The sequence below is a fragment of the Apteryx mantelli genome, chromosome 8 (genome assembly GCF_036417845.1).
Source record: "Apteryx mantelli isolate bAptMan1 chromosome 8, bAptMan1.hap1, whole genome shotgun sequence".
Lineage (NCBI taxonomy): Eukaryota > Metazoa > Chordata > Aves > Apterygiformes > Apterygidae > Apteryx > Apteryx mantelli.
In genome coordinates this window covers 32,614,873-32,628,413 of record NC_089985.1, presented here as the reverse complement: position 1 = coordinate 32,628,413, position 13,541 = coordinate 32,614,873, and the positions used below count along the sequence as shown (strand labels likewise).

General features: G+C 53.3%; 1 protein-coding gene across 4 annotated transcripts; it reads left to right on the top strand.

Moving 5' to 3' along the window:
* Positions 1–624: 624 nt before the first annotated feature.
* Positions 625–11,594, top strand: FAAH (fatty acid amide hydrolase). Of its 4 annotated transcripts, XM_067301192.1 has the most exons (15): positions 662–954; positions 2,294–2,407; positions 3,125–3,268; positions 4,008–4,141; positions 5,229–5,435; positions 5,852–5,892; positions 6,681–6,805; positions 7,040–7,165; positions 7,548–7,645; positions 8,247–8,346; positions 8,647–8,687; positions 9,376–9,415; positions 10,514–10,622; positions 10,998–11,143; positions 11,235–11,594. In XM_067301192.1, the coding sequence occupies exons 1-15, from the start codon at positions 778–780 to the stop codon at positions 11,361–11,363; spliced, it is 1,731 nt and encodes a 576-aa protein (XP_067157293.1). In that variant the 5' UTR covers positions 662–777; the 3' UTR covers positions 11,364–11,594. The 4 variants fall into 4 exon arrangements, with proteins under 4 accessions (XP_067157294.1, XP_067157297.1, XP_067157296.1 ...); XM_067301193.1 differs by lacking the exons at positions 10,514–10,622; positions 10,998–11,143; positions 11,235–11,594 and adding an exon at positions 10,735–10,991 and having other exon boundaries at positions 625–954; XM_067301196.1 differs by lacking the exons at positions 10,514–10,622; positions 10,998–11,143; positions 11,235–11,594 and adding an exon at positions 10,289–10,507 and having other exon boundaries at positions 635–954.
* The last annotated feature ends 1,947 nt before the right edge of the window (positions 11,595–13,541 follow it).

The window sequence follows — 13,541 nt, the reverse complement described above, 5'->3', positions numbered from 1 at the left end:
ACAGCTTGAAATATTCAGGCATGAACTTTTGCAAGCAGTGGGGGGTTTTTTTAGGACAGACCCATGGAGAAAGAAATCATTGTGGCGTTTCTCTCCAAACTGCAAGCCCAGGCAAGCACTTCCCTGGGGGAGCAGGGACGCCAGCTTTCCAGTCTGGACGCTGAGGTTTTTAGCAAAGCGCAGGCGCTCACCCACGCTTTGCCTCACCCATGCTTTGCCTGTGATGTGAACACTGCACTGAATTAAGGCCAAGGGCATTAATTGTTTTTTTCTCCCCCACAGCTGCCTGGGTTCGGGAAACACACAGGAGCCAGATATTTTCAGGAACCTTCTCTGCTCTTTTGATATGGCCAAGGCCATTCCCGGAGAGCACTGGCTGCAGAATTGCAGGGAGGGGCATAGACAGACACACACACTCCCGAGATCAAAGTCTCATTTAGGAAACTGCAATATTAACCCCATCAGAACGGGACCACCCAGCAGCATAGAAGCAGGGGTGGGTTTTTGTACAGGAGCCTCCCAGCTCTGAAACCATCTCCTCTCGGCGTGTGCTGGCACTGGCTGTGCCTGCGAAGCTGCAAACCAGCTAACTCGCTTCGCAGCAAGTCCAGCCCTTTCCTGCGTGCAGATCCCTCCCAGGTTTTGCCTGCCTCTTCCCCCGCTCCCCATCTGCCAGCGGGTGGCCTTGGACCAGGCAGGGAGAGTCCCCGGTGGGTGCGGAGGTGCTGCGGGAGGAGAGGGGACACCCTGCTCGCGATCGCGGTCACGGTCCCCACCATGCGGGTGTCTCTGCCCTTCCTGCCCACCCTGCTCTGCTGCTCGGCTGCCAGCCTCCTGCTGCTGCTGCGATGGCGACGGCGAAAGGGGCTCTGGAGGAAGGTGAAGGAGGCTCGGCAGAGGCACGATCGGGGCTTGGCACAGATGGAGAAGGCTGCGCTGGGCTTTCGGAAGCAGGTGGGTGCAATAATCTTCATGGGGGGAGGCTGTAGAGGGGCAAACACCTCCGCCCATCCTGCATAAGCTCATCACCCAGCCCAAAGCGGTCCTTTTCCCATGAGCGTGCAGGGGGTGGTGGGTGTGGAGCCCCTCTTGCAGGCAGCGGGTTTGTGGCTTTGCGATGGGCAACTGCTGGGCAGGTGGGAGGCCGGGCTGTTTTCACGCAGCTTGCAGTGGTGTCGGAGGCTTGCCTGGGAATGAAACTGGGTCCTGGCTTATTTTTAAGGCCTTGCCTCCTAATCAGGGGGAGTTTCCTCCTAAAACCTGTGTGTCCCTGCACCCCCTAGAAATGCAGGCACCCCCTTGCGTGGAAACTCCCCTGGGGAGTGCGACGGAGAAGGGGAGGAAAAGCTTTATGGGGTTGCACAGGGCTGTCCGAGCAGAGGAGGGCGATGGGCAGCAGAGCAGGTGTCAGCAAAAAGTAACTCAGAGCAAGAGGAGAAAAACTCCTGCCTCTCATTTGAAAGCGCTGTTAGTGCTCCCTGGCCTCTTCCACCTCAGTAAAATGCTCGTCCTGGCTAATAAAGAGGCTGTAGGAAGAGGCGGGAGGGAATATATTGCAGGCGGAGGCCAAAGTGCAGCTGCACCACCTGGGGACTGTGCCTGCAGGGCAGGGGTGATGGCGCGGAGGCAGGGAGCTGCTCGTGTCCAGCTGAGTTGTCCTCAAATCCAGCTTGTGTGTGCTGCTTCTCTCGGGCAGGCTGCGGTCCCGTCAAACTGCCCACCCGACAGTATGAGCAAACTCGCTCGGGCTCGGAGCCCAGCTTGGGGAATGAGGCTTGCTGCTTTCTCAAAATATTTAGAAGACAGCAGGAAAATTTCTGCTGGCTCAAAAATGACCCCTGTGCTCCGAGCCGAGGCTCTCCCTAGGCCACCGTGGTGACGCAAGGAGAAGTGCTGGCGCCAGGGCCAATTTCATTCCTGGCTGGAGCAGCATCTGCAAACACAGGGCCAGTACACACTGCCATTCAGCAGGGAAAACTGTGCTGAGCAGAGCCCCCAGGCTCAGCTGTGGCCTGTCTGAACAAGGTTTTGTGAAGATTTTCTCCTGAACAGCAGGTGCAGGGTAAGAGCAGTCTGGCTGGGCGCACACAAACTTTGGATTTGTACTAACTCTGCGGGTTTTCTCCCATACTCACCAGGAGCAGGGCTGCAGTCTTGAGGCAGGCATTGGATTAGGATCATTTGGCCCCTGAATGGCAGATATTTCTAGGATGAGCACGAAGGGGAGAGGCAGAGCCCTTGGCCCATCAGCCGAAGGAGGGGAGGGTCATTCCGTGTCCAATCTTTCCTGTAGCATCCCTCTGTGGACACGGTCTCCATCCTCTCTCTGCCCTTGCCGGAGCTCTCCAGGAAACTCCGCGATGGCTCTCTCCCTCCGGAGCAGGTCTTCTACGCCTACGTGGGCAAGGTGAGGAGCGCGGGTGGCATCTCGCCGGAGCTGGCACCAGCTCTGCTGGGAGAAACCCAGCGGGAGGGCATTGCCTGTTTCGGACGCTGCTGAGCTGCCACCGCCTGCCGGGTAGCACTGGCTCCTTCGGCATGTTTCTGCGAGCTAAGGAGATCTGGGTGTCTGGCTGCTACAGCTCTGGTCTTGGCTTGGAGAAAAGGGGGGCAGCAAGCACAGCATCTGGGAAGCCCATACGTATTTGGGGGCATGTATAAGCTACACCTTACAAGCTATACTTACTAAGTTGCTGGGTGCTGGTATGTGTCCCCTCCCCTCCATGTCTAAGTGGGCCGGAAAACCTCAAAGACTCAGTGTTTGGTTTCATTCTCTAATTTTGCCAGAATGCCCCGATCCCCCCTGGATTTACACTTTGGGTGTTATTACTTTATGCAACAGCAGAAGCACAATCAGGGGAACAGCTTTTGCATTCTGCCAGGCTGAGTGCCAGCTGGGACACATCCATTTGTACCAGCCAACGCTATAGTCTCCCTGCATCCAAAAAGCATTTTGGAGTTTGGCATGAAAACATCTTGTAAAGAGGTGCAAAGGGCTGCCCTGATATAAAACTGCCCAAATGGGGAGGTGGGCAAAGGGGAAGAGGCAGATGCCCTTTTCAAAACAGCGTTGTGCAATGGTGCGGGCTGCGTCTCACCCGTGGACTTTGCTGGTTTCCCCCAGGCCCTCCAAGTCACCAGAGAGACCAACTGCATCACGGACTACCTGCAGGAAAGCGAGACCCAGCTCCAGCAAGCAGCACGGCCCAGGCAGCTGGGTTTGCTCTACGGGGTGCCCATCAGCATCAAGGACTCCATCAACTGCCAGGTACCACCAGCGTTGCGTGTCCCGAAGTCCCCACGATTTCAGGTTTGGCGGCGGGGGGAGGTTTGACCTCCGTGTCTGGCTGCACCGCAGCACTTGCTCTAGCGGACGTGGGGTGCCACTGCCCTGCCAGGTGATGGGATTTGCTGCCCATCTCCCACACGAGCGAACGGAGAAGGCTGATCAGATTTATTACAAATGCACTATGTGCGTGTGCCGGATGGGGGCATCCTCACCACTAGTTCATGCTCATGAACCACTAGTTGCAGGTCAATGCCCTGATTTATTTAGGTGTTTCCTCTGCTCCAGAATATCCCGTCAGTCCATGGCAGGGTGTTGTAGGGCAGGTCCCATCTGTGGCTCAGCCAGTAGCGCGGTTCCTGAGCACCGTCCTTCCCACGACAGCTGTGCCGGGGCCCTGTGACCTCTTTCCCGTAGCAGAGAAAGGGGAGGAAACAGGAGGTCAGCAGGGGAGTGAGGAAAAGCCACTTCAAAAGCAGCTTTCCGGCACTCACCATCTCCCCTGGGGACCTCAGTCTGTCTGTCATCCTTGTGACATCCCTACACAAACTAGGGGGACCGGTACTGGAGGTGCATGCACATACCTCTATAAATAGCACAATGTATTATGTAAGCAGGCACTTTGGGGTGCTTAAAAGGTCTTCTGCATTTACATAAAAACCACGCCGCTGAGGAACACTGCAAACCTCCGTGTGGAAACCTCTTTGTCCTCCGTTCCCAGGGCTACGACTCCACGATAGGGTTTGTAAGTAACATCAATAACCCTGCGGCAGAGGACAGCGTGCTGGTGCAGGTGCTGAAGAGGCAGGGGGCAGTTCCTTTCGTGAAAACCAACGTCCCTCAGTCCCTCGTCAGGTAGGTGGAGAGCCGCCTGCCCTCCGCTCCCTTCCCTCGCGGTAGTGGGATTCCTCACTCCCTGATCTCACAGGAGGGTTTCTATTAATTATAGGCTAATTCGCATTTCCCCCTTCTTTTTAAATCATGACACCTATTCCCCTTCCTTAGTCTCTCTAAGTTTTAAAGCTACTCAGAATGAAAATTAATTCTAATTCCAAATGAAATAAAGAAACAAAAGAGGAGAAGAAGAGAAATCTGCCCTTTCTTCCTGTGCTGGGTGTTTTTAAACTACTTTTTATCTAACTAAACCCTCAGAGGCAAATGCCCATTCGTGGAGGGGGAAACTAGTTAGCTACTTAAGTTAACGACCTTAAATCATCGTGCCGACCAAAGCTCCTGACGTGGCTGGCAAGACCACTCTCAGTGTCATTGGTATGGATGAGGTCAGGTGTGCTTTCCTGGACAGCTGCCCCGCTAGCATCCATGTGTCCCGCCAAGTGAACTGGCAAAGTTCCTCCAGTGTTGCTCAGCCCCTGAGAACTGCCTTCCTTAGTTTTGTGGCAATGATTGGCCGTGCTTTCAAAAAAAAAAAAAAAAAAAGCCACACAAAGGGCCTGCCCCGGGATTATCAGATTTTACGCTGGTTCCTGGGGGAACCCGTGTTCAAGTATCACTGCAGATTGCATTCAGCCTGTTCCCAAGCAGGGGCTCCTGCTCTGCCATCCCTCCCACCGCAGGAGGGCCTGGACCTGCAGTGGACAGGCTGCTTCAGATGGCCAGTGGCCCTCAGGACTGCCTGAACAGGGAGTCTTCCCAAGAGGTTTGATGCATTTGTGCTGCCAGAGGGTCTGTCGTCTTGGTCTGGGGATGACTTGGCACTAAAATTAGTTGGCAATGAATTCAAGTTCTTGGACCACCGTGAAAATGCTGGTCTTCTCAGGGGTTTTGGGAAGCTCTCTAGGCCCACGGGATGTCAATGTAACAATTGGTGAACTGCCTATTATAGAAGCTTTTAAGGCCAGCCTGTGGCCTGGGTCTCCCATGCGACCTTCCACATCAACAGGTATCTACACTTCTCTCATCTGCTCGCTCTCTCTCTCCCCAGCTATGACTGTGAGAACTTAATCTTCGGCCAGACATTCAATCCTCTGCTCTACACCAGAACCCCCGGAGGCTCCTCCGGTGGAGAAGGGGCACTCATAGCAGCAGGTGGGTCCATTCTGGGCTTCGGGACAGACCTTGGAGGGAGTCTGCGTTTGCCTGCTGCCTTCTGTGGGATCTGTGCACTCAAACCCACTGGGAACAGACTCAGGTACTGCGAGTAATGCAGCTGCTCAGGTGAGACCCACCCCGCCACCCCACTGACTGCTGTGCCAGGATGCTCCTGCCTCCCTCAGCAAAGGGAACCAGGCAGGGCTCATTTCTCCCCCCTGCCCAGACATTTCCTGAGGCCTGTACGGAGGGAAGCACCATTCCAAAACAGGAACGTTCCCCCAGAACAGAGATGGGGAGGCTTTCCTGTCCCTGTCTTAAGGGGGGTCATTCTTGACTGACAGGGCATAAATCATTCCAGCCTACACTGGGTCCCTCTCTCCTTGCCTTCCTCTTGGCCCTTCCTTGGCTGACCTCTGCATTTGCTTAGGAAGGGCAGTGCTTTCACTAGCACTTGCACTTTCCCTTCTCTGAAAGCTGTTCATCCGCTGTATGTTGTGTGTCTTTACTTCACAGCAAGAAAGGAGTCATTTCTGGTATCCTTGGGCAGAAGTCAGGTAGGAACTGATGGTTGTCTTCCAGGGAGGGGAGTGGGGCAGGCATGGGAAGGACCTTCAGCTGGCTATGGGGGACCTTCTCCAACACATTCAGAGAGGGAAGGTTCCCTTCCAGGGACTCTTTCCAAAAGTCAGCCTCATGTGGCATCACGCAGCTGACTCAAGGCAGCCAAGTCGGGCATGGGAGCCTTCGCTGAGAGACTCGCTGCACCTTGGATGTCAATAGGGACAGTTGTACAGCACCTGAGACATGCCCTAGGAACAGGCAGGGTGTTGCACTATAGCTGCACTTGGCTGAACTGTATAGATGTGGCCAGAAGGCCCAAATGCCCTGGTTTTCCTGGAGCGTGCATGGCTCTAGCTTGGGCTGCAGGCCAGCTGGAGGACCCTTTTTCTTCTGAGCTTGTCCAGTCAGAAACTAGAAGTCTCTGGGCAAGATGTCTGGATACATATCAATGGATAACAACTCTGGGCCCATAGCTATCACAGTGAGTGGGAGTAGAGTTTTGGCAAGCTCCTGTGCCCCCGGGTCAGGATGTGGCGCACTTTGAGCAGGGCAGGCTGCATCCTGCCTCCCACTGCTTCAGCAAGCCATAGGCCTGTTGGTGGGAAGAGCTGGGTGTGCGTCCCCAGCCCAGTTCTCAAAGAGGAACTGTTGCCAATGCTAGATTGGGTCAAAATGATACCCAGGGGCCCTGCTTTTGGAGGACATCCTCTGTGCAAGCTGTGCAGCCCCTCAGTGACCCCCTACCCACCAACTATGAATGCTCTTTCCCGGTCTCCTCCAGTGGTTGCGGCGGTGGGGCCGATGGCAAAAGACGTGGAGAGCCTGGCACTGAGTATGCGGGCGCTGCTGTGTGAGGACATGTTCAGCCTGGACAGCACCGTGCCCCCCCTTCCCTTCAAGGAAGAGGTAAAGGACTCCAGACAGGGAAGATGAGCTCGGAGAAGAGCTGCCTTTGCTTAGTCTCAAAATGCCAGTGGCTCACAGGAGCCATCCGGGACCTGTTCCAGCCTGTCGCATGCTGCGGGTGGGCACGCGGGTGAGAAACTTACTGCTTTGCAGTCTTGCTCTGAGGCATGGGTGTACTGCCTGCTCCTGACATCACCAGTGCCCTTCCAGCTGCAGCGCTCTCTTGTTCCACAGGTGTATTCTAGCACGCAGCCGCTCCGCATAGGCTACTATGAGACCGATTTCTTCACCATGCCAAGCCCTGCCATGAGACGTGCCGTTCGGGAGACAAAGCAGCTTTTGGAGGATGCTGGTCACACGGTAGGACGTTACATTAACCCCTTGCGCAAAGATCAGGAGTGAAGTGGAGTGTGCAGATTCGTGCCCTCTGTCACCCGCTGAAGGGTTTTAGAAGGGCTTTTGCGCCTTGGGGCCTCTTTGGGCATCACGCAGCCAAGACCATCTCTTATCTTTTGAATCATCAATTATTGCTCAAAGGGAAAGCTGCATTTTTAGTGGGAGGGATGGTTAGGATGGGGGGACCTGGTGGCCTCAGACACCAGAGGCTATCCTGGGGGCTCATGTCAAGAAATTCTCAGCGCTAGCCGAAAGGAGCCCAGCTCGGGGCACTGCGAGGCCCGATCACTTCTCCCACCCAGTCGTTGTGTCTGTAGCACTGACTCATCTTCTGTTGTCCTTTCAGCTGGTGCCCTTCAAACTTGATAACATCAACTACTTCATTTTTAACTTATGCGTCAGAGGACTGTTTGCAGATGGGGGCACCTCATTTTTCAGGAAATTGTAAGTATAGCCTGGAACAGCTCAGAGTGCTCAGTGCCTTACTATGAAAATCCTCCCTTGGGGGGGGCGGGTCTGGGTTTCTCAGACAAATAATGAATTAGATTTAGGTCTAGTCTGGTGTTGGTTGGGTGACAAGGGGAAATAGGTCTGCTCTTTATCTGGGTGCTGGATCTGGAAGAGGTAGAGCTGGGTTTGGTTCCTGACTTTGCTGCAGATGTCCTGTGTGAGTTGTTTAACCTTGCTGCGCCTCAGTTTCCCCACTTCAGGGTGTCTGAAGCCAGTGTCCAGATATGGGAAGCAGATCCGCTAGAAGTACATAGTGGCTGATACCCATTGAGATTTATGGGGCAGCTTACAGACAAGCATTTCAGCTGAACCTTGGGGCTCTTTGGGAGTGTTACCAGCATGTGACAGATCAAAGAGAGTCAGATGCTGATATCCTATAAATGCCCAAACACCATGGGAATCGGAAACCCAGAGGGATGGAGAAGACTTCTTTCTTTCACTTAAATACATTGTTCAGGGGGGTTGACCACACAAAAGCTGATCTACTGTAATTGCTTCCTAATGCTGCTCAGCTAAACACCCTTTTCCCTTTCAGCGAGGGGGAGCTGGACAAAAGCAGCGCGGGGCTGCTCTTACGGTTGTCGAAAATACCAGACTGGCTAAAAACTCTCCTGTCCTGGATTACCAAACCCTTTGTAAGATCCATTTCTTCCTAGCATAGATGAAGTCAAGCAATAGGTGGTGAATAACTTGTTTCCCATTGGAATGAGGCTTTACCATGGTGAAGGCTCCAGGCTTTGCTTCCTGGCTGTGTTTAGACACATCTCCTCCAAACTGGAGTGATGCCATTTCTGTCCCCCCATACCCATTTTGGGGAAAATCCACAAGTCCTGCCTGAGCACTGAGTCAACAGCTTGTATTTGTGCTAGAGCTGTCTAGGAGGACAAGGCTGTAATTAATGTAAATTCTTTTCTTTATGACTTTCTCCTTCTCAGATGCCCCGATTGTCAAGTGTCGTAAGAAGCATGAGAGCAAAGTGAGTAAATCTGAGCCTAAGCCAATGTGTAAAGATTTGGGTTTCTCTTCTGGATTTAAAAACTAGACACCAGTGTTTTCTACATTAGGGATACTGCGCAATCATGTGCATCTGAGAAAATATAAGGCAATGATGGGAGCAAACTGAGAGCACTTTATGCCAATGGCATAACTCTTCAGGGTTTGACAAACTGTTCTAATACTGAGGACGGTAATGAGGACAGGGGCTCACAGCCTCTTCCTTATGAATTAAATGAAACTTGCAGGCATGAAATATGCTGTTAGCTTCAGCCCTGGTTGATGCATACATCACGCTATGAAGTAGGGGCCGTGTAAGACAGAACAAAAGGCAAATGCACAGAAATAGAGGCTTGCTCTCACCTGCTGTGATGCCAGTGCTGAGCTGCCAGTGGCAAGAAAGCACTCGATTTCCATAGCTGAGAAGGTGTATTTTGTGCTGTGCCTCCAAGACTGTCCCCGCATCAGAGGATTAGTCTGTCTCATCCAGGACTGGCCTTTTAGAAGAAGAGCCTTGCAAGGAGGTGCTTGTTCCCCTGAAGGCACTTGCATTTCTTGGACACAGAGCACTTGGCAGAAGATGCTCTGGCAGTTCAGTGGGAGGGCTGAAAGGGACTGCGGCCAGCTGATAAATAGGATATAAAGACTGAGGTGCTTTTCTTCCTTTCCAGCACAGTGGAAGACCTCTGGAGTCTTCACTATGAGATTGAGGTAAATTATCACCATTTGGGGTGTTGGATGTTTCTTTCGTTCTTTGTCTCTTTGGGAAGAGGTGGATTTGGTGGCCACCAAGATTAGGAGGCTATCAAGTCACCATCAGCCTGAGACTCTACATGGTTTTAGGGTTAAACATGCCAGTCTAGTAGATCTTCATTCACTTATTTGCCCCTTAAGTATAATAAAATCAGCATCTGCATCTTGCAAGCTGATGATATTTTGGTAGGGACAACTAGAGATCTCAGAGCAGAGCAGGTCCCAGTGCACCAGACACTGCACAAATGTGTGGTAAGAGCTGCTGCTTCTCTCCAATACCACACAGTCTAAAGAGACCAGATGAGCAGTGAGAGGAGGGACTGGTTTGCCTAAAGTCACCCAGCAGATTAGTGGCAGAGAGGAGAACAGAGCTGGAGTCTCCCCAGGCCCATCTCTATGGATCACACTTGCTCCTGTAAGGCTATGACTTCTGCCCTGTAAAAATTGGTGTGCAGCTTTCAAAAGCAAAGAAGTCTCATGAGCTTCTTCCCCGCCCTGGCTGGTCCCATGAATCCTATGTGGGCTCAGCTCTGTTGCTTTGCTCCAGGGAGATGGCAGGACCTGAGCTCCCTGCCTTCTAACAGGAAAAACAGCAAGTTAAAAAGATGGTTTGCGGGTCTACCTGCTTAAAGGTAGACATAAAACCAGTTTTTTCCAAGTGGAATCACACAGAAATGGCTTCATTTTCACTAGGGAGGAACATATGTCATTCCTGAACTGATCTCGCTTGGATTTGCAAGGTCTCAGCACACTTAAAAATTAGGGCCACACTTAAAAAACACATTCCTTCTCTTGAATTAGTGCTTAATTTTGATCTCTTTGCCCCTCCAGTTTTAGCAGCAGTGTGGGTGCTTTGGTTGCAGGGAGGGCTGCCGGCCAAGCAGCAAAATGTTGCTGGATTTTTATCAGGCTCAGGTCTGATGTAGCTTGCCTGGAACTGGTGGCTGCTCCTTGGGAAGGGCCAGAAGCCAGGCTGGGAGCCCAAGGAGAGCTTTCAGCTGACAGCCGGGTGGCAGCATCTCTGCCCCACCGACCAGCAGTGCTTTTGCTCCTCAGGAGTCTTGCCACAAATTTATCGCCCAGTGGAAAAAGCTGAATCTGGACGTCATGCTTTGTCCCATGCTGGGCCCTGCTCTTCCTGTTGGCTACCCTGGGAAGCTTTCAGGTAGGACTGCCTGTGGATGCAGGAGTAGTCAGCCTTAATCCCTTAGCTCCACTGTCCCCCTCCTGCGGCACTTGCACCAGTCTGAGTGGAAAATATTGCCCTTCACCCCTAGCTTCTCCAAGGCATCACTTCAGCTCTTGGGGCTGCTGAAGGTCCAGCCTCTTGGATGAGCCCCACAAAAACCACCCTGATGCATGAGGGAGCCAAGGGGCAAGATTTGCTTCCCGCAGCCCCTGACTTTTCAACGCAAATGACCTGTTAACTAGAAGTGGCTTTGGGCATTTGCCATAATTCACGTGCCGCAGTAGCCTTCGCACGCAGAGGGCTTTTCGCTATGATACACCGGTGCTGCGAGCTCACCCCCCTCTCCCGCAGTGGCAGTCAGTTACACCATCCTGTATAACTGCTTGGACTTCCCCGCCGGAGTGGTCCCTGTTACTACTGTGACCACCAAGGATGAGGAGGAGCTGAAGGGCTACAAAGGGCACTTCCAGGACTGGTGGGACCGGATCCTGGCGAAGGTGAGTACTGCCAGGTCCCGAGGGACGCGGGCATCCCTGGCCCATCCCGCGGACGTACTCCCTGCCCTCACCCGCTCTGTTTCTGCAACAGGGCTTTCGCGGCAGCGTGGGGCTGCCCGTGGCCGTCCAGTGCGTGGCGTTGCCGTGGCAGGAGGAGCTGTGCCTCCGGCTCATGCGGGAAGTGGAGAAGCTCACCCGGGAGAAAAACAGACTCCTCTGAGGCCCGCGATCTCGCTGAGAGCGGCGTCCAAGTGGTGCCTACCAGTGCTAACGGCAGCACAAGCCGTCGTTTCACTTAACTAACTCACAGGACTTTCCCACCCATGAGGCTGCACTGATGATAGCTGTGATGGTTGCTCACTTTGGGGCACAAGGGGAAACTGAGGCTTGCTCCACTTGGGTGGAGTTTTCGCAATAATTGTCCTAATACAATTTTTTTCATTAATGAAAAGAGTCTGTTATTTCAGGGAGGGAGGTGTGTTCGTGTTTTGGGTGGGGAATTAAGTGATTCTCTCAACATGCTCCAGGGAAGTGCAAGAACATGATCTTATAAATGGGGAAACTGAGGCACAGGTGCCGGTTTTGTCCAGGCTGCCTAGTTGTTCAGACTCCTGTTCACAGTGCCATAGGAAAAGAGCTGCTCCCTGAGCACTCCACTCTGCAGAAGCTGCTCCATGGGGAAGAAATTCAGTATTTTCCCCTGCTACAGATCAGCAATCGGAGACCAAAACTGCAGCCTCTGGTAAGCAGGGGGGAGCTGGGCAGCTTCCCACGGCGCAGAGCTGCTGGCACCCGCCTGCCAGCTGGGCGGACGCGCAGGAGCTCGCAGGGGAAATGCCCAGAGTGGTTATTAGCTCCTGCATCTGAACAAACACCTCTTCTTGTTTTCCCCGCAGCGGAGGTACAAACTGCTTCAGCCCGCTGCATTGCACGTGTAAGCGGTGTGCCAGTGTCGGGCATCCAGCGGGACGCTCGGCCCTGCGTGCTCCCTCCTCCGTTTGGTGGAGGGAGCCAGGCCAGGTTTTCCAGCTGGGTTCTCCAGCCTCTGGCAGGAGCTGACCCCGGGGCTGGCAGCACAGGGTTGGCGCTGCTCTGGCTTTCCCAGGGTGTCAGGGAAAGGCACTGATCCCGGCTCTGGCCGCAGAGCAGAGCGGGGATATCTCACTTGAGCGTTCAAGGCAAACGGCCAGCCAGCACCCAGCAGGGCCTGTGGCCGGATGAATGTTTCTTCCCCTTCAGATCTCAAAAGTTTTTCCCAAAGTAGCGGTGTCACAGACAGATTATAACAGACCTCCAGCAGAAAACTTTTTGTTTGTTTATTTACTGTCGTTGAACCCAATTCATGCAAAAGTATGGGGTCTTTTCAAGGGTTGGCCAGAGGAGTTTATCCTACCCTGATTCTTTATCAGCAGGCATTAATAAAGGAGACAGAAAAGGATCTCCAGGCAGCCCAGGACTGAACACTATGTAAAGACAAACTTCCAAAGAGTTGTCCTTTGACAGAGAGGTCTTTCCCCCAGTACAATTGCAGGGCATCACTGCCTACCCAAAAATTGCTAGAGGGGGTTGTACCCTTTCTCTGTTTGCGTTTTAAAGTTAAAGCATGTAGGAGATTGTCCCAGGACAGGCAGCGCCATACGCTGTCCTGAGCTGGTGGGACACTGGCCCAAGCAACACATTCTTGAGCAGCCAAGCGCTGCGTTGCCCTGCTGGTTTAACCAGTCTCTGCTTCGCATGGAGGTGGCAGGGTGCAAGAGTCCAAGTGATGGAGATGGCCTGTGGATCTAAGCCAGGAAATGCTCTGTTTGGGGACCTCAGGCGAAGGCCTCCAACAAGCCACAACAGCTGCCAAGGAGCAACGCACCAGAAAGGGCGAAGGCTGCCATGCAGCTGCTGGGACATCAGGCGGCAAAAATGGGCCCCAGTTCAGCATGACCGGAGAGAGGTTAGTGCATATGGTGGCACCAAAGCTGAAGGCCATCCTGGGGCAATTTAGGATCATCTACACCAGGGCCACCGGCTCTCAGCCCCCCCACAGCCAGCGGGGAGAGGTAGGGACACCCATGTTGAGATGTTTGGCTGTTTTCTCTTTCCATCCTAACCAAATGGGGAGGATCCTCCTCACCTTTCCTAGTTGGCAATGAATTTCTCTGCCAGGTCTTGCTTCTTCCCTGAGCTCCCTCTCTGCTGGCACAGGAATAAGGACATGTCCATAACAGGTAAGGTAACATGATAGCAGCAGGAGCACTGGCTTTCAACTCCCAAACAAGACATGTCCTTCAGAGAGCAATGATTACCCTGGTCAATGTCTGCTTACAAGCTCTGCTACTCCTCTTCCAGGAGCAGAGCCAGTATCTGCTGACAGATCTGCATCATTGCAGGTGTACAAGGTATCTGG

What these genes read in the sequence shown, in the direction of transcription:
- FAAH (XM_067301192.1), top strand. Translation starts at nt 778, where the DNA reads ATGCGGGTGTCTCTGCCCTTCCTGCCCACCCTGCTCTGCTGCTCGGCT. An exon ending in GTAAGAAGCATGAGAGCAAA is followed by an intron (nt 8,688 to 9,375) that starts GTGAGTAAATCT and finishes CTTCCTTTCCAG; the next exon opens with CACAGTGGAAGACCTCTGGA. An exon ending in GGGACCGGATCCTGGCGAAG is followed by an intron (nt 11,144 to 11,234) that starts GTGAGTACTGCC and finishes TTTCTGCAACAG; the next exon opens with GGCTTTCGCGGCAGCGTGGG.